The 23,966-nt window shown below is 40.0% G+C and overlaps 1 protein-coding gene across 3 annotated transcripts in view; it reads right to left on the bottom strand.

The window, feature by feature from the left end:
- Window positions 1–23,966, bottom strand: part of STK4 (serine/threonine kinase 4) — a 116,003-nt gene that overhangs the window by 85,866 nt on the left and 6,171 nt on the right. Inside the window, exons 1-5 of one of the 3 annotated variants that reach the window (XM_021944107.2) lie at window positions 22,462–22,590; window positions 16,239–16,319; window positions 9,819–9,947; window positions 6,394–6,508; window positions 724–888 (exon numbers count right to left, since the gene is read on the bottom strand). In XM_021944107.2, coding sequence (XP_021799799.1) covers window positions 724–888; window positions 6,394–6,508; window positions 9,819–9,947; window positions 16,239–16,319; window positions 22,462–22,496 — 525 coding nt within the window. In that variant the 5' untranslated portion in view covers window positions 22,497–22,590. 3 annotated transcript variants of the gene reach the window in all.

Raw genomic sequence — 23,966 nt, 5'->3', positions numbered from 1 at the left:
CAATACCTGAGACTCCCTAACATGTCCCAGGCAGACTTATAATAAAAAAATAAAAATAATTTTTAAAAAAACTGTACATAACACCAGTTCTAAACATACACTATACATATTCATTCTATCACCCAAGAAAATCACTTGATATATAATATTGTTGCAAATTTTAGAGTATACCTCCCTAGAACTGTTTCTATTTTTCTATATATACTTTCGTATATACTTATGTATTTTATAGAATCAAATAATTCTGGACTTCCTATTTTGAAAACAAGTTTTTTTTTCTTTTTCACTTCCACGCACTAGTTAGGCAGAATAATCAAGAGACTGTATCCTGGACTCAAACGAAGAGTGTTTCAGTACAGTAACTGCCAAGTACTACCTGGAAGATGAATGAGATGATGCTATGTCTTAGCCAAGGAAAGCAGTTTGGACTTAATTTTTCTTTCTTTTATAAATATGTTGATGTAGTCCACTAGAGTAATCTATCATTTCTTGTTTCATTTTTCATCTTTATAAAAGTTAAACAAAGTTAAGCTATGTGACCTGAACCCCAGGAAAAGATCTAAAATAACCTATGGACTAGCTCTTTTGTAACCTATTGGCAGATTCTGTAATTTCTTACTAATACAATTAAGTCAAGTATTATATTTTTAAAATAGGCAAATAAAAGGAACTGCTTCTCAGGACAGAACTGAAAATTATCAATACAAGTAATTTTTTACTTACTGTAAGTTGACCTGCTACCCCAAAATCTGCAAGTTTTGCGTGTCCTTCTGTATTTAGCAAAATATTTCCTGCCTTGATATCTCGGTGTATTTTTCTCATAAAATGAAGGTATTCAAGTCCCTTAAGAGTTGATTGTAATATTGTAGCTATTTCATCTTCTGTTAACTGAAAAAAGAATAAGAGTTCAAATTCTATAAGTTTACATCAGCGCATTAGAAAAAGGAGAAAAAATCAGATCCAAACACCTGTCTTTAATAGAAACAGATCTTATTCGACCTGTGAAGAGCATTTGACTGCTTATACCATAGATACACTGACCACTCCCAAAGCTATATTTCCATACCAGATCTCCCCTCACTCAGATTTATGTATCTGCCTATACAACATCTCCAACTAGAATACCTAGCCAGCATCATAAGCATAACATGTCAAAATCAAATTCTATGTCTACCACCTTACCCCTCTCCCTCAATCTATCCAACCTACTCTACTTCTCCCACAGTCCTCTCTCTCTCAGCAAAAGGAAACTTTATTCTTTCAGTTGCTCTGGTCAAAAACCTTGAAGTCATCCTTGACTTTTCTCTATCTTCGAAATACTGTATATCCAAATACACCCTCTGTAATCACCATGGTCCAAGTCACCATTGTGTCCTGCCTGCACTATTCTCATAATCTGCTGACTGGTTTCTTTGCTTCTGCTCTTGACACTCTACGATGTATTTTCCACACAGAAGCTATAATTAAAATGTAAACCAGAGTCAAAACTTACCAATGTCTTCCTAACTCACTTAAAATAAAAGTCAGTCCTTACCAAGGCTTTACATGATCTGGCTCCCAGCTACCTCTTTAACTTCATCTTCTACCACTTTCTACCTGGCTCAATCTGTTTCAACAAAGGCTTGCTTCCTTGCTGTTCCTCAAACACTCTAAGCACACTCCCCTTTCTGGGCCTTTTCAACTGCCTATTCTCTTCATCCTGATGTCTATCCAATTTGCTTCCTCAGTTTGCAATCTGCCCAAATATCACCACCTCAGAAAATGGACAGGACTTTCTTACTCCATTTCTAGCTCATTCTCTATTCCCTTAAATTACCTTGTCACTGCAGTATACTACCATCTGACATATTACCCATTATTTATCTATTTATGTGATGTCTTCCCTGCTGGAAACACAAGCTCCTAAAAATGTCTGTTTTGTTTCCCTAATACCAATAAAGCCACCTGGCACACAGTAGGCACTGAAAAAAATATCTGTTGAATGATGATAAATAAATGAAAGTTAGAATGCTAGAAACTAGTATAGAATGTCTCATCTGTCCAATACAGACTTTCTGTATTGACCCAACACCAGTCCTAAACAAACTCAATCTATCACCAAACTGTTACACAGTTCCCCTTCTGACAAACAACTCACACGTGAAAAGGAGTGTGCTGTGCTGCAAAAACTGCAGGATTTGGGATTAGGAAGATGTAGCCTTTACTCCTGGCTCTACTTTCATGTGACTTAAGCAAGTTACTGACCTTCTCTTAGCCTGTTTCCCAATCTATAAAATAGGAATATAACTTTTCTTTAAGAGTGTCATGAAAATCAATTAATATAAGGTGTCATAATTTAACACCTATGATATTATCAATCAATATTTAATAAGCACCATGTACTATGCTAATAATATGAAAAACAGCCAAGCACAGTGGCACATGCCTGTAATCTCAGCACTTTGGGAGGCCGAGGCAGACAGATCACCTGAGGCCAGGAGTTCAAGACCAGCCTGGCCAACACGACGAAACCCTACCTCTACTAAAAATACAAAAATGAGCCGGGCATGGTGGCAGGCACCTGTAATCCAGCTACTCAGGAGGCTGAAGCAGGAGAATCGCTTGAACCTGGGAGGTGGAGGTTGCAGTGAGCTGAGATCGTGTGCACTCCAGCCTGAGTGACACAGCCAGACTCTTTCTCAAAAATACATAAATAAGGCCGGGCGCGGTGGCTCAAGCCTGTAATCCCAGCACTTTGGGAGGCCGAGACGGGCGGATCACGAGGTCAGGAGATCGAGACCATCCTGGCTAACACGGTGAAACCCCATCTCTACTAAAAAATAAAAAAAAATTAGCCGGGCGAGGTGGCGGGCGCCTGTAGTCCCAGCTACTCGGGAAGCTGAGGCAGGAGAATGGCGGGAACCCGGGAGGCGGAGCTTGCAGTGAGCTGAGATCCGGCCACTGCACTCCAGCCTGGGCGACAGAGCGAGACTCCGTCTCAAAAAAAAAAAACAAAACAAAACAAAAAAATACATAAATAAATAAATAAAGGCTAGCCATTACTAAGTGTTTAATCTATGCTAAGCACTATGTTTGTAATCTCATTTCATCCTTACAACAATTAAATGAGGTGGAGGAACTATTATCATCATCATTTTATACATAATGAAGTTGAGGCACAGACAAGTTAAGTTATTTACGCCAAAGGTCACAGAGAAATGATAAAGCTTTCACTAAAGTCCAGGCAAACACTATTGGCAAGGTAGTAGGCTAGAGTCTGGGGTACCTTCTATAGTGGAAGAGAACAAAGCTCATGACTTGACTTACCACCTCTTTATTCTAACCAGCTAAGCTAATCAGTTAAAGTAGCACTGCCTAATAGAAATATAATGGGAACCACAAATATAATTTCTCATTTTTTAGTAGCCACATTGAAAAAGGAAACAAGCAGGCGCAGTGGCTGGTGCTGTAATCCCAGCTACTCAGGAGGCCAAGGCACAGTAGTTCCAACATACAGTGACCTATGATCATACCACTGCACTCCAGCCTGGGCAATAGAGGAAGACTCTATCTTTAAAAAAAAAACAAAAAAAGAAGAAGAAGAAGAAGAAAGAATTAATTTTGATAATCTGCTTTACTTAACCATATTTATCCAAAATATTATCACTCCACCATGTCATCAATATGAAAAAATTAAAGACTTTTGTTTACAATATTTTTGGCAATAATTCTTCAAACTCTGGTGTATAATTTGTATTTACAGCATATCTCAGTTCAGACTAGCCACATTTTAAGTCCTTAATAACCACATGTGGCTAGTGGATATCACGGTGGACAGGGCAGGGTTATAACATTTGGCAAAATAACGTGTAGTAATTAAAAATCAGCACTTAGGCTGGGCACGGTGGCTCATGCCTATAATCCCAGCACTTTGGGAGGCCGAGGCAGGCAGATCACGAGGTCAGGAGATCAAGACCATCCTGGCTAACATGGTGAAACCCCGTCTCTACTAAAATTACACAAAAAATTAGCCGGGCATGGTGGCGGGTACCTGTACTCGGGAGTACAGTTACTCGGGAGGCTGAGGCAAGAGAATGGCATGAACCCGGGAGGCAGAGCCTGCATTGACCCAAGATCACACCACTGCACTCCAGCCTGGGCAACAGAGTGAGGAGACTCCGTCTCAAAAAAAAAAAAAAGGCGCTTAGTAATTAAGTTAAAATTTACTTAAATATAATAACCTACTATTACAATGGCAAAAAAAACAACTAAAAGTGCCATCAAAATTAACTTTGGACTGGTTTAAAATACCTGAAATAAATTGACTTAATGCTGTATATAAGAAACCCTGAAGTCCAATGTTTAATTCAATAAATTATTCCAGTTTTGGAACTTCTTTACATATATCTTATGTTAGGATATTATTCCTAAAGAACTTGCTATTTGATTAAGCAAACACACTAATTCTGAATAATGTAAATTAAGAAGATAGTATATGAATAATCCAAAAGTTACAACTCAGTTTTAAAACACCCTTACCTTATAATTTATGTAGCACCTCACAATTTACAAAGTACTTTTATATATTTAAATTAATTTTCCCAACTTTGCAAATATGTAATATAGGTATTATTATTATTAGTTTTCTTATTAAGACAAACTAAAGGCTAAGATTTTCCCTGTTTCTTCTCTTATCCACACACAATGTACACAGAGGTCAGAGTTCTCTTCTTTATTTTTTGAAACAGAGTCTTGCTCTGCTGCCCAGGCTGCAGTGCAGTGGCGCAGTCACAGCTCACAGCAGCCTTAACCTCCTGGACTCAAGCAATCCTCCCACTTCAACCCCCAACACACCCCAAAAGTTAGCTGGGACTACAGGCACATGACACCACACCTGACTTTTTTTTTTTCTTTTTTCTTTTTTCTTTTGTAGAGACGGGGTCTCACTATGTTGCCCAGGCTGGCCTTGAACTCCTAGGCTGAAGCAATCCTCTGCCTCAGCCTCCCCAAGTGCTGGGATTACAGGCATGAGGTACCACACCCAGCCCCCGAGTTATCCTTCCAAAACATACATCAGATGGCTCACTCACTTGCTTAGAATCCAGCAATGATTTCCTATCATACTTGGGATAAAATTCAAACTCATTCCCATGACCTACAATATCCAGTACAATCTAGCCCTGCCCACCTGTCAAACCCCATCTCCTACAGCTTCTCCTTTGCCTATTCGCTTCTAGTCACGGTAGCCCTTCTATCACTCAGACATGCCAAACTCATTCCAGCCTCAAGGTCTTTGCACTGGTTACTGCCCACCTACAATGTTCCTTCAGGACTCTTAGCTCCTTTTTGTCATTTGAGTCTTCCTGTAAATGTCACCACTTCTGAGTGACCTTCCTCAACTACTCTAAAATAGCCCACCAAACAGTCTCCACAACTTTACCATCACTTCACCTTCATTCATTTTCTTCATAGCATATATCATTATTATATCTTTTCTATTAATAGTTACCATTAATTTGCTTTTGTTGCCCTATTCCAAAGTGCACTATCATGACAGTAGAGTTGTCATCTGTTTTATTCACTATCAGATTCCTCAGGCCTAAAGCAGTGTTCAAGAAATATTTACTGAATGAATACATACAGAGATTAAGTAACTGAACCAGAACTAGAACCCATGACTCTTAGGTCTTATACTGGCAACCACAGTAACAGCAAATAATCTTTCATAAGGGGATTATTCTCTGATTAACAGGAAATAGAGGAAGTTAATCTGTGAACATGCTAGGTAGAAGCAGAAACCCAAATCCAAATCCAAATGTAAACATTTAGAATTCATTCTATAACCAAGATTTAACAGACACTTTTTTTCTCAGTAAGAAATAACTAAAGCATGCTAAAAATCACTGGACTAAATTGGTGTCGAAACTGCCACATTGCCAGGCATGGGCAGGTCACACCTGTAATCCCAGCACTTTGGGAGGCTGAGGTGGAAAAATTGCTTGAGGCCAGGAGTTTGAAATCAGCTTGGGCAACATAGTGAGACGCTGTCTCCACAAAAAAGAAAATTAAAAAACAAAACAAAACATGAGCTTGGCATGATGGTACAAGTCTGTAGTCCCAGCTACTCAGAAGCCTGAAGTGACAGGATCACTAGACTCCAGGAGGTAGAGCTATAACTGTAGTGAGCTATGACTGTGCCACTACACTCCAGCCCAGGTGACAGGGGACTCTTGTCTCTTAAAAATAAAAAGCTGTCACACTTAGGAGACATAAAAGAATAAAGACGGAAGAGAACCATGGAAAAGGGGAAATGTGACAGTCGTCTCTCTAGTAGGAGAATGCACTGAAAAAGAGGCAGAAAAAAGATAGCATAAGAAACTAGCTCAGCTGCATTGTTCTAGAAGGTAAACCTACCGTTTTATTTCGTAATCGAATGATATCAGATACAGAACCAGCCCCACAGTACTCCATAACGATCCATAAGTCCGTGTTCTTAAAATAACTGCCATAATATTTGACTACATGAGGGCTAGAGAGAGAGAGACAATACAAATTAATAAAATGGCCTTCAAACATCTCTTAATTCAGGCTATTAAGTATAGAAAAATTAATTCCTCATCTGGAAAGATCAATTATTCATAGTTAAGGACAAAATGGGCAACCTCCTGATAAGAATGCAAAATGGTATAGCTTTTCCGGAGGGTAATAAATCACAGAAGTATAAAAAATCGGTGGCTCCTTTAACTAGCATTTCTATGTCTACAATTTACCCTCAAAAAAGAATTATAAATGTTCAAAAAGCAACAGTTACCGTCATAGTACTATTGACAAAAGTAGAAATTTAGATAACATCTAAATGTCCATCCAACATTAGGGAATTTATTTAAGAACTAATGATACAGGGCCGGGTGCAGTGGCTCATGCCTGTAATTCCAACACTTTGGGAGGCCGAGGCGGCGGATTGCCTAAGCAAGATGGTGAAACCCCGTCTCTACTAAAATACAAAAAATTTGCCAGGCATGGCAGCATGCACCTGTTGTCCCAGCTACTGGGGAGGCTGAGGCAGGAAAATTGTTTGAACCCGGGGGGTGGAGGTTGCAGTGAGCCGAGATGGTGCCACCGCACTCCAGCCTGGGCGACAGAGCAAGACTCCGTCTCAAAAAAAAAGAAAAAAAGAAAGAATGATATAGCCATATAATAAAATATCATGAATCCATGAAAAATGTTATAAAGGAGTATATGAGAAGACATCGTGTTTACAAAAACAAACAAACAAACAAAAAAGCAGGCTACAAAACAGTAATTATTGTAAAACTCCAAAGAGATTTGGAAGAATATGTGTATCAAGGAGTATTTAAGAATGATGATTTCAGGCAGGCGCGGTGGCTCACGTCTGTAATCCCAGCACTTTGGGAGGCTAAGGCGGGCGGATCACGAGGTCAGGAGATGGAGGCCATCCTGGCTAACACGGTGAAACCCCGCCTCTACTAAAAATACAAAAAATTAGCCAGGCATGGTGGCAGGGCCTGTAGTCCCAGCTACTTGGGAGGCTGAGGCAGAATGGTGTGAACCCAGGAGACGGAGCTTGCAGTGAGTCGAGATCATGCCACTGCACTCCAGCCTGGGCAACAGAGTGAGGAGACTCCATCTCAAAAAAACAAACAAACAAAAAGAATGATGATTTCTCCAAAGGGAAAAGTGATTTTCTTTTCTTTTCATTTGAATTCTTCTAAGAAGTCATATGTACTTTGTAATAAAAACATACACACACTACAACCTATTATAAAGAAAAAAAGTTCAGTATCAAATCTGGAATTTTAGGTCTCAAGCTGGAAGAGAGATACCAAACAAGAAATTTCAGAGAAAAATCAAATATCCTATTAAAATAAAATAATGTGCCCTTTGAGAACTGCCAGCTTTAACTGGCTAGATGGTTATCATGGTCAAATAAAGTTTCATAACAACTGATGCTAAAACCAAATTGGCTTCATTAACTCAGAACTCAGAATTTCCTCTTCAAACGTAGGGAAACATGCCAGTGACAAGGACAGCAAAACACACACACACACAAAGTCACAAGGACAGCAAAACATACACACACACACACACACACAAAATATTAATGAAAAAAGTGACTAAGGTAAATATTAACACATTTACTCTCCCTATAATACAGTACTGACGGGAGTTAAATACTGCAGGCCATTACTATCAAGTATTTACTACTGACATATGTTCTCTATAGTCTCGCATTGTTGGCTAGATTCTCCTCCCTACACATATATATGTGTGTGTGTGTGTGTGTGTGTGTGTGTATATATACTTAGCCTGTCCAATTAGTCTATAAGCTCCCAGAGCACAAGGGCTCTGCTCTGTATTTCACTGTATTCCTTACAGTGCTTAGCACAGGGTAGACTCTTATCTCTTCTTTAATTAAAGACATTTCCATACTCTGTTTGGAACACAGCTCCTACACAGTCTATCGAAAGTGACTAAGTCCCAATTTGCCAAATGGAAAGAACTTCCAAAATGTATCTGAAAAAGGAGCAAATGGAAAACTGCCACCTTCATCTGGTCAATCCAATCAAGAAAAATGGGGATTTTATCTAGTAGACAATAATCACAAAAATAGAAGGAAAAAAAAAAGGAGGGAGAGAGAAAAGAAAGGACTACATTCCCAAGTCTGTGAGACCGAAAGGCTTCTGGACTAATTTTCTAGTAGGTAGCCCCACCTAAACCCTAATGTAGAAGTTTTGCAAACAGGGGGTACTAAGTTGATCTGCTGACCAAAAAGCCTTCAGAAGAATGAATGCAGCTTCAACTGAGAGAATTTCTCACCCATCTTCAACTAACTAGAACTGGCACTGCCCCTAACTTTGTGTTTGTCTCTAATCTAAATAGTGCTGGGGAAGCCTGCTCTATCAGTGACCAACCCGCGTTGTCACGGAATTTCAGAGCAAACCACGTGGTTTTCTGTGGTTGTCTTTTGGTCTGACTTCCTGCTTACAACATTTGACAAATCTTAGTTCCTCAAAAATAAATACTTAAGTACTCTCAGCTGGAATAATTTTTTTTACTGTGAAGGAACAGACAGTAGTATATACATACCTAGTCTTTTTTTTGTAGATTTACCTGGTATTCTAAGGTTTCTAGAACTAAAAAACATTTGAATTATCTGTTCTTAGCTATCTCTGCAGAAATGTTTTCTCAATAGGAAGTAAAAAAGATCATTATCAAAAAAAAAAAAAAAAAAGCACCACCTTCTGCCTCTTCTTCCTAGTGTCTAAAAGGGCTCACTGAAAAATAGAAAAAAACCAGGCCTGGTAGCTCACTCCTGTAACCCCAGTACTTTGGGATATGGCCAAGGCAGGCCGATCATTTACGGCCAGGAGTTTGAGACCAGCCTGACCAATATGGTGAAACTCTGTCTCTACCAAAAATACAAAATTAGCTGGGCGTAGTGGCACATGCCTGTAGTCCCAGCTACTCGGGAGGCTAAAGCACAAGCATCGCTTGATCCTGGGAGGTGGAGGTTGTAGTGAGCCGAGATTGCGCCACTGCACCCCAGCCTGGGCAACAGAGTGAGACTTCGTCTTCAAACAAACAAAAAAAAAATTAAAAAAAAAAAAAAACAAATGCCATGCATAAAAATTATGGAAGTTTGGCTACAAAAACAACCATTTTCATCATATTTTTTTCCAAAAAGAAAATGCAGTGATTCCATCGAATTCTCCCTTCTGCAAAATATCTAAGTAAATGTGTCTCTAGGTGTCAAACTCTAAACAATCATAGCAAATTCAAAACCACATTCTCCCCAAAGGAAGCCCACAGGCCTTTACCTGTCACATTGCTGCATTATAGAGATTTCTTTGATTATCTCCTGCAGGTCTGATTCCACAGGAACTTGCTTAATAGCAACAATCTGACCTGTCTCTTTATGAATAGCTTTGTATACGCTGCCATAGGACCTATACATTTGGGAGAAGAAGAACATTTATAAAGTCAAAGCAAGCCAAGATATAAGAAGTGGTAAAACACAAGCAACTGATAGTTCTAACATACATCCCTAAGTGCCTAATACATACACACTTGCAAAACTAAGATAGCTGAAATACTTTGGGGGAAAAACTGTCAAGAGAACTACAAGAAAACGGCATCTTGAAACCTTCACACTCAAAACTGTAAAAATGTATTATTATGGGATGGTAATATAGTAGCTGCCATGCACTTCACGCCTGCTATCTGCTAGAGACAGTATACCATCTCAATTCATTCTTATAAAAAACGAAGATGAGATGATTATCCCTATTTTACAGGTAAATGTAAAAAGGTTCAAAGGAGTCTATGATTTGCCCAAAGTCACATAAGTTTTCAGTCCAGGATTTGAAACCAGTTGTGCTTTCAGTCCAGTATTTGGACCCAGGTGTGTCTGAAAACAAAGCTTACATTCTTTCCACATCTATACTGGGGTACGATATGGAAGTGGCAGTCTTTTTTTTATTACATTCACTCTAGTACCACAAGATCTTTCTGTCCTTGCTCCTCTTACTTACAATAATACTTAAAATATTATGGAAACTAATTAAAATCTAAGCCTGTTTAATGTTAGTATCAAGTAAACACAGCACACACACTCTTTGGTTCCTACTCTATCTTCCCTTAACAGCTTAATATCAAAATAAAGTTTATGTATCTAGTCAATTTGGAGGCTACAAGGCCAATAGATTTTGAAAGTAAAGATGATGGATTTGAGTCCTACCAACACTACATTTAGCTATCATTCACAAACACCTTGTTAACTTTGCCGTACCTGAATTTTCTCATTTGTAAAATGACAATAATACAAACTACCTTACAAGATGTGATAGTATCTCATTTGTGATGGTCAAATGAGATACCATTATCACTTTATACAGATAACATTTTCATTGGAATCCTGGGCAGCTGTCAGTGAAATAATACTGAGTAAACTGTCTTTCATATTTCCCAACACACCTGTATCTTCATACTGTCTTGGTGAAAAAAAAAAAAATCAAAATAACAGTACCACCTACTATGTCAAAGTAGAATACTCTAACTGCCAAATAGATGCTCATGAACTGTTTCAATGTGAAAGTAACATAAAACTTTTTAAGTCTATGCAGAGCACATAAAAAAATTTCCATTCCATTAGAAGCTTTCATACTTGCAAAACTAGCATAATGATCCTTAAATATGACACCAAATAATTTTTGCCAGAGACAGCCAACTGTTGAGCATGTATGAACGACTCAACCACTGTCCCTTCTTCCTTGCTAAAATAACCTAATTTGTTACAGTGATGTGCTTGATCCCAGGAGATATACCATGGTAGTCCAAGCCACTCACAGAATCCCTATTCCCTTCTGCCAGTGACTGAACTAGTGGCAAACATGTCACCCAGTTCTGGCCACTGAAACTTGAAGATAATTCTGCTGAAGGGTTTCTGGGAAAGACTTTCTTCCCTGGTAGGAAACAAGCACACAAGAAGGCCCAATTTCCACCTGCCACTTCCCTTCTTACTTTGGTTACTGCAATGTGAGGGATGATGCTTAAAACTAATGTAGCCATTTGAGACTATGAGAAATACCCAGATGTCAAACCATTGTCAAGCCAATTAACCGCTTCTCGAATCTCACACTCCCAGATGTATTATTTAGTTCTTAACGTCTTTATTGCTTAGCCACTGTTTGTTGGGTATTGTTACTTCCATCCAAAGGCATTCTTGATAAATTAGCTCCTGTATGTCTGAAACTGTATTTATTTCACCTGCACTCTAGAATGATAGTTTGGTTGGATACCAGATTGACAACGGCTTTCCCACAGCACTGTTGTTGCAGTGTTCCAACATCAATTGTGGCTGAGAAGTCTGCTTCCATCAGATTATCATTTTCCATGGGTAATCTCCCCATAGCTTTTAAGGTTTCCTTTGTCCTTAACAGTCTACTATTGTTCTGTAATATAACTAGGAGTTGATCTGGCACTTCATAAGCTTCTTCAATCTGAGGGCTCGTGTCTTTCCTCAAGAGCGAAAAATTCTCAGCATTATTCTTTGATTAGTTCCTCTATCACTTCTAGAATCTTCTTCTAGAATTCCTACCGAAACTGTATCAGACCTCCTCAATCTATGTTGTCTTCCTGGTTTCCAACACTGTATTTCTCCGTTCTGCATGTTGTGATGAGTCTCATTTCTATCTTTCAATTCACAAATTCTCCTTTCAGTTTGTCTAGTTTACTGTTTATTCAATTTATTGGGCTTTTAAAACTTCAATTGTTGCAGTTTTCATTGTCCAGATTCCCAACTTTTTATCTGCCTTTGGGCAAATGTGTTAATAATCATGTTAATAATCTGATGCTCTTTAAAAATGTTATCTCCTCCTTGATCTTTTTGAAAATTGTAATCATAATAAATCCTTTTTGAGATTGCTCCATTATTTCTTTTTCCTTCAGTGTGAATTCTCCCATTCTGCTGATTATGTCATGGCAGATTTCCTTGCATGGATTTCATTTTATCTTGAATGATTTTCCTCTATACCACACTCACTGTCAGATGATTTCATGGTTTTATCAGTACAGTCGTCTGGGATATACAACTTAAACCAGGTCTTACACTCAGAGTTTGGGGTTTTTGCCCTTCAAGATACCATACTTAAATACAATCCAGGCTCAGTTCCTATTATCGAACCAGTACATCTACTTTTTCCCCAGGCCACAGGCAAATGACACTTTCTGATGGTAGTCAGGCAAGTTTATTTCAGCTTTAGTTCATAGATGAAGAGCCGAGTTCCAGCCCCCATCTTCATGCAGGAAGCTCAAATGCAATCTCCTGACAAGGATAAGGCATGCTTTAGTCTCCCCTGATTATTTAGATTTCTTTCCTATCCCTTGTCCATAGCTGTCTATATATCTTTATATTTAAAATAACTTTCACTCATTATTCTTATGTATTAGAAAGAAAGTTCTCTGCATACACTCACTCAGTAATCTTGACCAGAATACTCTCCATACCTCCCTATGCATCCTGATAGCAAGGAAAACTCTGATAGCTCATATGAAATTAAGATTCCTGATTCCATATACTGCATTTACAGTAATCTGAAGGGGGGGAGGGGTTAGAAGATTTCAGCAATCATACTCACAAGCAAGTCCCTTAAAACTTGATTCCCTACAACAAAATGAGATGATTCAATGAATTACAACTGACAGCAGAGAATGGAGAAGTAGCTGTTTTACATAAGCCATCCAAGGCAAGGATCTATGTAGAAAAATGGAAATACTACAGTATCTGAGGCCAAATTAACCAGGTACAAGTCTTAACGATAGCACTCATTTTTTATGAAACCATGGGCAAGATGCTTTTGTTATCATTCTAGGACAAAAACTTAAATGAGTCAATGTCTACAACTTTAATCAGAAGAAAAAAGGTGCTAGGCTCCACTTGAAAACACTTCCCAAGTGCTCTCCACTCATCCTGGTCTGGAGCTTTGGTTCTACTCTGCCACAGATCCATATGACCCTCATAACACAGAATGACTGCAGCTTCCAGAATCCAACAGATTTTTTAGCCAGAGCTCACTTCACAAGATACAAGTCAGTGAGGATTCACAAACCATTCATTCTCCAGAACAATTTAAGAATAGCATTGGCCAGGTGCCAATCACATCTGTAATTCCAGCACTTTGGGAGGCTGAGGCGGGCAGATCACGAGATCAGGAAATCAAGACCATCCTGGCCAACATGGTGAAACCCCGTCTCTACTAAAATACAAAAAATTAGCCGGGTGTGGTGGCGTGTGCCTGTAGTCCCAGCTACTCAGGAGACTGAGGCAGGGAAATTGCTTGAATCTGGGAGGCAGAGGTTGCAGTGAGCCAAGATTGTGACATTGCACTCCAGCCTGGTGACAGAGCAAGACTTCATCTCAAAAAACAACAACAACAACAAAAAGCATTGCATCACATGTTTGGAAAAAAAGTACAGTGAAGGTCTTCCTTCAAAATATTCCTAGTTAAATGAGGCTTTCTTAGGTTCATTCAGTCAGAATAACCGAAATCCAAGAAATACCAGAAATCTGTTGTTATTTAGAAGAACAATAAGGTGATAGTATAGGAAGAAAGATCTGAAGCTTTGTTTTCTCCCTGGTGATATCTTCATAGGGAAATTTCCACATTCCTTGCAGAAGACATCCACAGATCTAAAATGCAATTTGTCCAGGTGCAATGGCTCACGTCTGTAATCCTAGCATTTTGGGAGGCTGAGGCAGGAGGATCACTTAAGATCAAGAGTTCGAGACCAGCCTGGGCAACATATTGAGACCCCATCTCTACAAAAATAAATAAATAAACAAATAAATAAAATACAATTTAAAAAATCATAATTAGCTTATTTTTGTTTACATTATATTCCTGATATATTCTCTGTCTATAGTCTTCCTTTGATATTCCACAAACTCAAACAGCTCAAACAGAGCTACCTATAAGAACACCTAAAAATACTTTAAGACTTGACATGATGAGATCTCAAAAATGCTTCAGTTGATACATTTAAAATAGAATAGCAATAGTTGCCACTTACTGAACATTTATTATTGTGACAAGCACTATACTTTACCCTAATTACCTCAGGTAATAACATAACTCTATGAATCGATATATTATTATCCCAACTTTACAGATGAGGATTGTGAGCCTCCAAAATAGTAAGCAATTTGCTCAAGCCCACTTGTCTATTATGACCAATAAACAGTAGAGCAAGGATTTTAACCCAGGTCTGCCTCACATTATAGTAATAAGAGCAAATTGCATTAGAAATGAGAGAAATAAGTTAGTTGCAGAGTCAATTATGCCTATCAGTTTTGACCTTATTTTAAGTATAACTTATGAGCATTGTTAGATTAAAGGTCATGGCCTCGCTGCCTTAGGGAAAACAGCAAGGCTGGGAAGCTGAAGCTGAAAATGGCAGGCAACAGATGTAGAGGGACTGTCATTTCCCCATACCTTTAATGATGCCAGTCAACTGGCAGTCTTCAGATTCATCTTGGACTTGTCTTTTCACAGCACAGCTGGTGTGTCATCTTTTACTTCCCTTCTCTGCTTGATTTCTTGCTGGATTCCAAAGAGTATTTTTCCAACTTACAAAAAGACGATGACTAATGTTTTTTACAAGGAGGTAAATCATGAAAAACCATTTCATGTAATCCAGGATTGGGTTTAACGTTGTAAATCTGTCTCCTAACATAAAAAAATACTAAACCCAAAAAATAATCTAATGACATAAAGGAAATGATTTTAAAGAGCATACAGTCTTCAGTCGGTAGTTGTTTTTACAAGTATGTCAAGTCTTCCCTTGACTCAGAAATACTCCCAAGGGATTAAAAATACAGAGACACACACGCATAACCTGTCTCTGAAAGACACACAAGAAGCCGCTACCCTCGGAGATTCTGGGTGGCTGAGAGACAGAGAGAGGTAGGAGGCAGTTTTGTTTTTTTTTTAATTGTATGCATTTTAATATTTTTTTTAATTTTGAATCATATGATTGTATCACCTAATCAAAAATCAACAAGAAAAACTTAAGAAATTATGTCCTTAACATTTTAATTTCCTGGTCATTACAGAGGAAGGAATAAATACACAGGATTGAATTAAAAGGATATATGAAAGTATAAAAATTATGTAAACTTTATTGTATCATGAACGTCAATGATGGTCACTGCACATTACCAATACCGTTTCATCAGCATTTTATAAACGCATTAACAAATCTGTGTTTCAAGAAATCCACTGGCTCCCAACCCAGGATTGTGGATCTCCTAAGTAGCTGCAAAGGTGGTGATAGTGCTTGATTTACTATATTTCACAAAGGTGCAAATATTAAAATACTAAATTCCATTGATTTTCATTGAAACAGTTATTGCAAACCAATCAGAAATTATGAACAGCAAATTTTAAAATTTCTTATAGAATTATAATCTAATTAGTGCTATCTGTTAAGTAGATAAAATCATACAAACCACAGATTCTACAAAAGAGAAAACAATAGATATTCTTCGTGTTAAAAAGACCAGGAATCACTAAATCTGTCTATAATAGTGATTGGAGTAAAGCGAAGAAGAACATTACAAGCTGTAAATTTACCTTCCAACCCACCTAGAGCAATGCTGAAAGGTTCATATCCTTCTGCTTCTTCTGAAGCAGGAAAATGACTGGGACCCAATGGCCTACCCCCAGTTTATTTACACTCACCCTTCTCCAAGTTTCTCTAAGACATCAAATACTTCTTCTGGTTGTTTGGTTAAACTATCTTCATCCAACTTTTTCAGCTGCCTGTGAATGAAGAAATATAAACACAAAATACGTTTTATTTGCTAGCAACTAGAACATAAAATACATCATTTATTTTATAATTAGTATCCCAGGAACTTCTCTATACAGTCTTTACTAGTTAAGATTTTTTTAAGAAACAGGGTATCACTGTTGTCCAGCCTGGGGTGCAGTGGTGCATAGCTCACCGTAACCACAAATTCCTGGGCTCAAGCAATCCTCCTGCCTCAGCCTTCCAAGTAGCTGGGACTACAGGCTCCTGCCACTACGCCTGGCTAATTTTTTTTCTTTTTTGGAGAAATGGAGTCTCACTATTATGCCTACACTGGTCTCAAACTCCTGGAGTCAAGCAATTTTCTCACCTCAGCCTCCCAAACCACTAGGATTATAGGCATGAACCATCCCATCTGGCCTATGGAAAGATGACACTTGTTCTGGGTCACTCTGATAAGCAAGCACATGGAGGGATGCCAAGAGTCAATCTTCAGTTCAAGTTGTATAAGAATTTTCTAACAATTGCCAGGCGCAGTGGCTCACGCCTGTAATCCCAGCACTTTGGGAGGCCAAGGCGGGTAGATCACCTGAGGTCAAGAGTTCGAGACCAGCCTGACCAACATGGAGAAACCCTGTCTCTATTAAAAATACAAAATTAGCCAGGTGTGGTGGCTCATGCCTGTAATCCCAGCTAGTTGGGAGGCAGAGGCAGAAGAATCACTTGAACCCGGGAGACGGAGGTTGCGGTGAGTCAAGATCGCATCATTGCACTCCAGCCTGGGCAGTAAGAGTGAAACTCCATCTCAAAAAAAAAAAAAAAGTTGTGTAAGAATTTTATAATAATAAAAATTGTCCTACATAATGGTTTGGACTGCCTTAAGAGGTCCCTAGGTCCCCTTTGCTGGAAAATGTAAATAGAAAACAAACTGTCATGTGGGCCAGGCATGGTGGCTCACTCCTGTAATCCCAGCTCTTTGGGAGGCCAAGGAAGGCAGACCACTTGAGGTCAGGAGTTCAAGACCAGCCCGGCCAATATGGTGAAACCCTGTCTCTACTAAAAATATAAAAATTAGCCGGGCATGGTGACACACGCCTATAATCCCAGCCACTCAGAACGCTGAGGCATAAGAATCGCTTGAACCTGGGAGGTAGAGGTTGCAGTGAGCCAAGATTGCGCCACTACTCTCCAGCCTGGGTGAAAGAGAGAGACTGTCTCAAAAAAAAAAAAAAAAAAAATTGTCATGTGGCTGAAATGCTGTAGATTCAAGCATTCGATGTATCCTTCAAAATCTATTTAAATCTTGAGATTTCATGAATTAAAATTATATAATTATCTCTTCAGAAAAGGTGTTTAATGTAAGGTAATTATGAATTGAAACGTAACTATGAACTGGACTACAGACTAAGGAAGACATAGGAAACCTTTGCTCTTCCATTAGCAAGTTTTTTGTCAAAACACATAAATTCTATAGGTATCACAGAAACAGAAAGTGCAAAGTGTACGTTTAGACATGATCAAAAGTGAAAAATCACTAGGCAGCTGAGAGTTTCAGATATACTCACAAAGACCTTCCCATGAGTAGACACACACCTTTGACTAGTTCCAAAATTCAAAGGCACTTGGCTGCTCACAATTTCCAGATAATTCAGATTCCTCTGACTATGCTAGACAATCATAACACACACGTGAGGCTGTAAATTAACACTTCTTTAAAACTCTGAGATCTCTAAAAATTACTAATGAGCTTAAAGAAGGAACTTGCCAAGGAATATGTATGTGTGTGTGTGTGTATGTGTGTGTGTGTAGTCTACACAATGGCTTCCTGAAACTACAAAGAACAACAAAGAATAGAGAGCTGAGGAAATGGTGAAATATGGAAGTAGTCACACTGGAGACTTCTTTGTAGAAAAAAAAAAAGGTTTAGACTAGCTGGATAATATCAATTATTACAAGAAAAGACTTAAATACGCATACATACACACACACACACACACAAATGTGTACCTTCCTAAATAAAACAGATTAAAATCAGAAGACAAAAAATAAAACAAACCAACAAAAACCCTGACCACATCAAGTGTATCTACCAATAAACACTGATCTCAAAAGGACAATCTTACAGAAGTTTATGAATATCAAGGACTATGTACTAGAAAAAGGGAGAACTGCTCCAAGTCAAAACTGCCTTAACTTAGTATCAACAAAACAAAATGATCACAGTGACCTTTGAAAACCAAAAGGTCCTAAAAATCAGATACCAATGACATCATAAAAACGCCTACCTTCAAAATGAAAAGGGATGAAGTGAAACTCCTCTTAAACTTCAGAACTGAAACTTCTATAAACTCAAGTCAGAACGAACATCTCATATGCCAGGGTTTTTCTGGTAAAGTCCTGACTTGTGATTGTATAAACATTGGACAATACCTCATTTCTCAAGTATAATCAAAGTTGTATAAACAGCTTATACAAAGAAAGATCAAATATGTTTCTTTGAAGCGTTGACTCTCTGTGGTTTACAAAATGCAAAAGTCACTATTTCAACTACTTCAGGGACCACAGCATAACAAAGGAAATTGACACTGCCTTGAGAGAGACAGCTGCAAGCTTCTGATAATACTTTGACAGACAAACTTTATAGGACTGCTCAGATACTTCTTTGAAACAACCTACGTGGTTTTTTGTTTGTTTTTGATCTGGGGCTATTAAAAACAACTTGAACTTAAGGCACTATTAACCAAGAAGTGGTCAAAATGTATTTGCAAAATAGATTCACAAATGTAATGACGGGAATCACGAATTTCATCAGCAATCTTTGTGAATTATCACAATAAAACAGAATTTCACCTAAAAAGTATTACTGAATTATCAACATTTCTATAAAAAGTATTTTGATAAGTGATTCATAATAATATTTTATACCATGATTCTTCACAGAACACTATTACCAAAACAGCCTAACTCTGATAATGCAGTTCTCTTATCTGGGACTTCCCCAGGTTCCAGACAGTTTCAGCACTTGCTCATAAATGAACAAGCCTGGTCAACAGAGCATCCATGGACCAAATACTAGTGGATGCTTCTCTCCTAAGTCAGATGGCCATGTGGATGGCCAGCATCCTAGGAATGCACTCTACACCTTCCACTATATCATTTTTTTAAATTATTAACTCTTATATGAGACACCAATCTGTCATCATTCACTTAATCACACACACACAAATGTCAAACTCATGAACACAAAGGGCATTTCCTGCACTGGGGTTGTTGGCAACACATGCCATCTGAATTTCTGAAAAGACACTTGTATCTTTCCAAACACAAATAATGGTGTCTATGAAGTAGTCACTTACAGGTTTGACTAATTCTCAAAGCTTTCTCCCATTTCAGAACTCCCATAAAGTTAATTTTATGTATAACTATTTCTTTTTCCACATAGAGTTTGATAAGGATTACAACAAATATACATGATAAATGGACAAAATTTTTAACAATAAAACTGTGTCCCCAGCTTACCCCAATTCATATGTTGAAGTCCTAACACCCACCATCTCAGAATGTGACTGTATTTGGAGACAAGGTTTTTAAAGAAGTAATTAAGATAAAATGAGGTCATATGGGCATGACTTAATCCAATATGACTGGTGTCCTCATAAGAGGAGATTAGGACACAGACAGGTATAGAGGGAAGAACATAGAGACACAGGGAGATGGCTATCTACGAGCCAAGCAAAGGCCTCAAAAGAAACAACTCTGACAATGCCTTGATTTCAGATCTCTAGCCTTCAGAACGGTGAGAAACAAATTTATGTTGTCTAAACCACCCACTCCATATACTTTGTCATGTCCTAATAAACTGATGTAAATGATAATAAAATTGATCTGCTTCAAATTAGGCAGTCTACTAGTTACAATGAGCAGGTAATCACCAGCCACTTAAGAACCCCGTCTTGCAATGCTCTTCTCTTGTACTTTATATAAATTTTTTTAAATCCAAAAGGTACAGGAATGAGCATGCCAAGAAACTTTAATCCTCTGCACAAGATTATGTAACACAAGGCAAAGAGAGAAACAAAACTCAGATTCCTAATCCTCTTTTCAATTAAATCAAGGCCTCAGAGAAAGAAACCAAGAAGAACGAACGAACGTAGTTCAGAAAGAAACATAACTAGTGTGCATTTATATTTGGATCACTGTGGTACTATAGCAAATATCTGCTAACATACACAGAGACCTGTGAAACACGGGTACTTTCAGAGAGGCATCAGAGTGAGGCAGTTAAGAGCATGGCCGGGTGCGGTGGCTCACGCCTGTAACCCCAGCACTTTGGGAGGCCGAGGTGGGTGGATCACAAGGTCAGAAGATCAAGACCATCCTGGCTAACACGGTGAAACCCTGTCTCTACTAAAAATACAAAAAACTAGCCAGGCGTGGTGGCACGCACCTGTGGTCCCACTTACTCAGGAGGCTGAGGCAGGAGAATTGCTTGAACCTCAGAAGGCGGAGACAGCAGTGAGCCAAGATTGCACCACTGCACTCCACACTGGGTGACAGAGTGAGACTCCGTCTCAAAAAAAAAAAAAAAATGGACTTTGGACCAGACCCCACGGATATTAAAATCCTAGCTCTGCCTCTTGCTATGACTTCTCCCAGCAAATCACTACCCTGTCTGTATCTCAGTTTTATCATCTGTAAAACAGACATATAGGGATATCTACCACCCAGGATTGTTGTGAGGTTCAAATGAGTCAATAAACTGAACCATATGATATGAAGTTACCGTTTCTATGGTTCAAAGATGGTCAAATATTAGCAATTTCATATGCTTCAGCAGGAGACATGGAAAGCACTTAGAACAGTGCCTGGCACCCGCTAAGTGCAATATGAGTGTAATAATCATTACAATTACAGTCTCAGCACACTACGCTAGGGTGAATCCAAAGCCCATCCCAACCACCTATTTGCCTTCTGCAATGTTTGTGCACCTCAAACACCCCCAAGCTCAAACAATCCCTAAGAGTGCTGTCCAGGCAGTCAATCCCTTCTCTTCACCTCTTGGTTGCCCTGCACTTCCACACCCTGAACACTTCCTTCTTTAGAGCTCATTCTGCTGCAGGAAGTCAGACGTCTCTGTAAAATAGAAGTAACCACACTGCACCTCAGAGAAGCATGACTTCTTCGGTCTCTAGTCCCTACTTTTCTCCAGATGTGGCAGATTGGCAAAAGACCCGGGATGTCCACAAGGGAAATTCAGGAGATGAGATTTTCTAGGATCAGCCACCATTCTGATCTTGACCTAAAGCAATTCCAGGTACCACTAGGATCTGGTACTGATATTCACAAAACAACTGAGGCCTGAAAAGGGCACAGTCTGGCAGGGTTCAGTGACCCGGAGTAAAGAAGGAAACACGTTTCCCAACTGCTCTGGACCTCGGTCTCCCCATCTCGAAAATATCCTTTTATATCCTTACCTACCTCCCAATGTCAGGTTCTGAAGAGCTGAGGAGGATGTGAAGACCATTAGGAAGACACTCTGAACATCAGTAATAAAAGATGCCATCCTACAGTGGGGACACCACCAACAGCATCCTCTGAAATGCTACTCTCCACCATCCCCTCCCTTGCTAGACCCTCAACCTTTCTTCGCATGCCTTCAGCCTTAGGCGTAAAGCTTTTCCGCTCCACAGATCCCCACCACCGCACCCCTCAAGTGGGACTTGGGACCCTTGAAAGTCCACCCGGCCTTCCTCTTGGCCAGGTCTCGATCCACCCACTTAAAGAGATCCCTCACAGATTCTCACCCTGCTTCAGCATTCGCCCCTACCTCCGTGAGTTTCTGCTTGGAGAGCGTTCCCCCGAGTGGCCCAGCCTCAGCAGGTACTCTCCCTAACTTGTCCCCACGTTCCTCAGCAGAGTCTCCCCACGGCGAGTGCTCCCTGTAACCGGTCCCAAGTCTAACTCCCTTAGCAGATGCTCCCCTCAGCCGGACCCTCACCCACCAGACGTCCCCCCAACCCCCTCACTCAGCAGGTGCCCCATCAGCTGGGTTGCTTCGCTCTGGTGACTCCCACACAGGTGTCTCCCCTTAGTCAGTTCCCGCCTTTTCTTGCCCTGCCCCCATGCCCGTCCTCTTAGCCAGTGGCCCCTCACCGGCGCGGCGGGTTCCTCAGCTGTACCGTCTCCATGGCGCTGCCGGCAGCCGCCCAGACCCACTCACTGCTCCATCCTCCCGGCGGACCTCCCTGAGCCCGCCCCGCAGACCCTCCCACACTTCCGCTTTCCGCCCCTACCGGAAACGGAGCGCGGCGCCACCTCCCTGATCACGTGGTTCGGGCGTGAGTTGTGTGGCGCGGTGAAGCGCGAACCCGGAACCGCCAAGTGGTGAAGGCACGTCAAGGCGGTGCCCGCTAGTCTCTAGGGTGTCGGCGGCGCTGTCCTCCTGCGATACTGGAGCTCACGAAATACTCGGTCCTCAGGCCGAGAACGCACCTCTAGCTGGGTCCTGGGCCCCATTTCACAGACTGAGATGCGTAAAGCGCCTCCTTTAGAAGAACTGACGATTCTTAGCAAACGAAGTTTTGCATGATTTTGGTGAGGCCGCGCTGCCCCAGGAACGCCTGGAGGTATTTGTGGTTTTCTGCCCTTTACCTGGTTGAATTCTGGTCCCAGCGGATACGCTGCACAGTTTCTCCTAGGATGTTACAGAGCATCAACGCGCAAATTGCCCCACTGTCTTTCTTAAAGGCCTCTCCTTTATGTCAGTTTGCAGACATAAAAATAAGCAACATTAATTAAGCGTTTGCCATGTACTTGTCTTCATAGATTATTTAATCCCCCATGTCAAGCCTATAAGTTCATTCCCATTTTTATTTAATGATTTAACACAGTGCCTACACGTTTTCAGTGCTTTACCTCATTTAATACTCCTAACAACCTAGACGGTATTATTATTCCTATTTCATAAGGCCAGAGAGGTGAAGTATCTAGCCCAAGGTCACATAGCTTAGAGTATAGGTTTGGGGATTTAAATCCAGGTTGGTTTGATCTCAGGGCCTGCACCACCAAACTGGACAGCCATGGATGTGTAACCTCTTGTTGGGCCTGAGAGACAGACCTTTCTCTCCACTCAGCTCCTGCTTCAGCTATTGTACTTCCGAATGCCTCTACCATCAGTGAGTATTAGGAAAATGGCAGATTCTACCCAGCTGACCCATGGGGGAAAGTTATAGGAGAAAACTTAACCAGAGCAATCTCTCGCTGTTTTTAATTGCCTTGCTTTTCCCAAGGATATGCCATCTACAGAACATAACACCTGAGCACCTACCCTTCAGGGCCACCCAGGTATGGCATCCCATGCACCCAAAACGGGATAAAGGAGCCATTCCCTGACATAGAAGGAAAACATTTACTGAGAAGCTACTGTGTGCCAGACACAATCTTGGACTTTCACTTAATCCTCAAAACAGCACTATGAAGAAGTAGCTACCGTTAACAGATAAGAAAGCTGAGACCCACGATTTCCACAGCTAAGGAGAGCAAAGGTTTTAACCCAGGACTGTCTTGACTCCACAACAGCAAAATTGTTGTTTTGTTTTTGGTGTTTTGTAGAAATAGGATCTCCCTATTATTACCCAGGCTGGTCTCAAACTCCTGGG

This window comes from Papio anubis, chromosome 16, assembly GCF_008728515.1.
Source record: "Papio anubis isolate 15944 chromosome 16, Panubis1.0, whole genome shotgun sequence".
Taxonomy (NCBI): domain Eukaryota; kingdom Metazoa; phylum Chordata; class Mammalia; order Primates; family Cercopithecidae; genus Papio; species Papio anubis.
The sequence above is the reverse complement of the archived record's forward strand: the minus strand, read 5'-3'. Positions and strand labels throughout refer to the sequence as shown.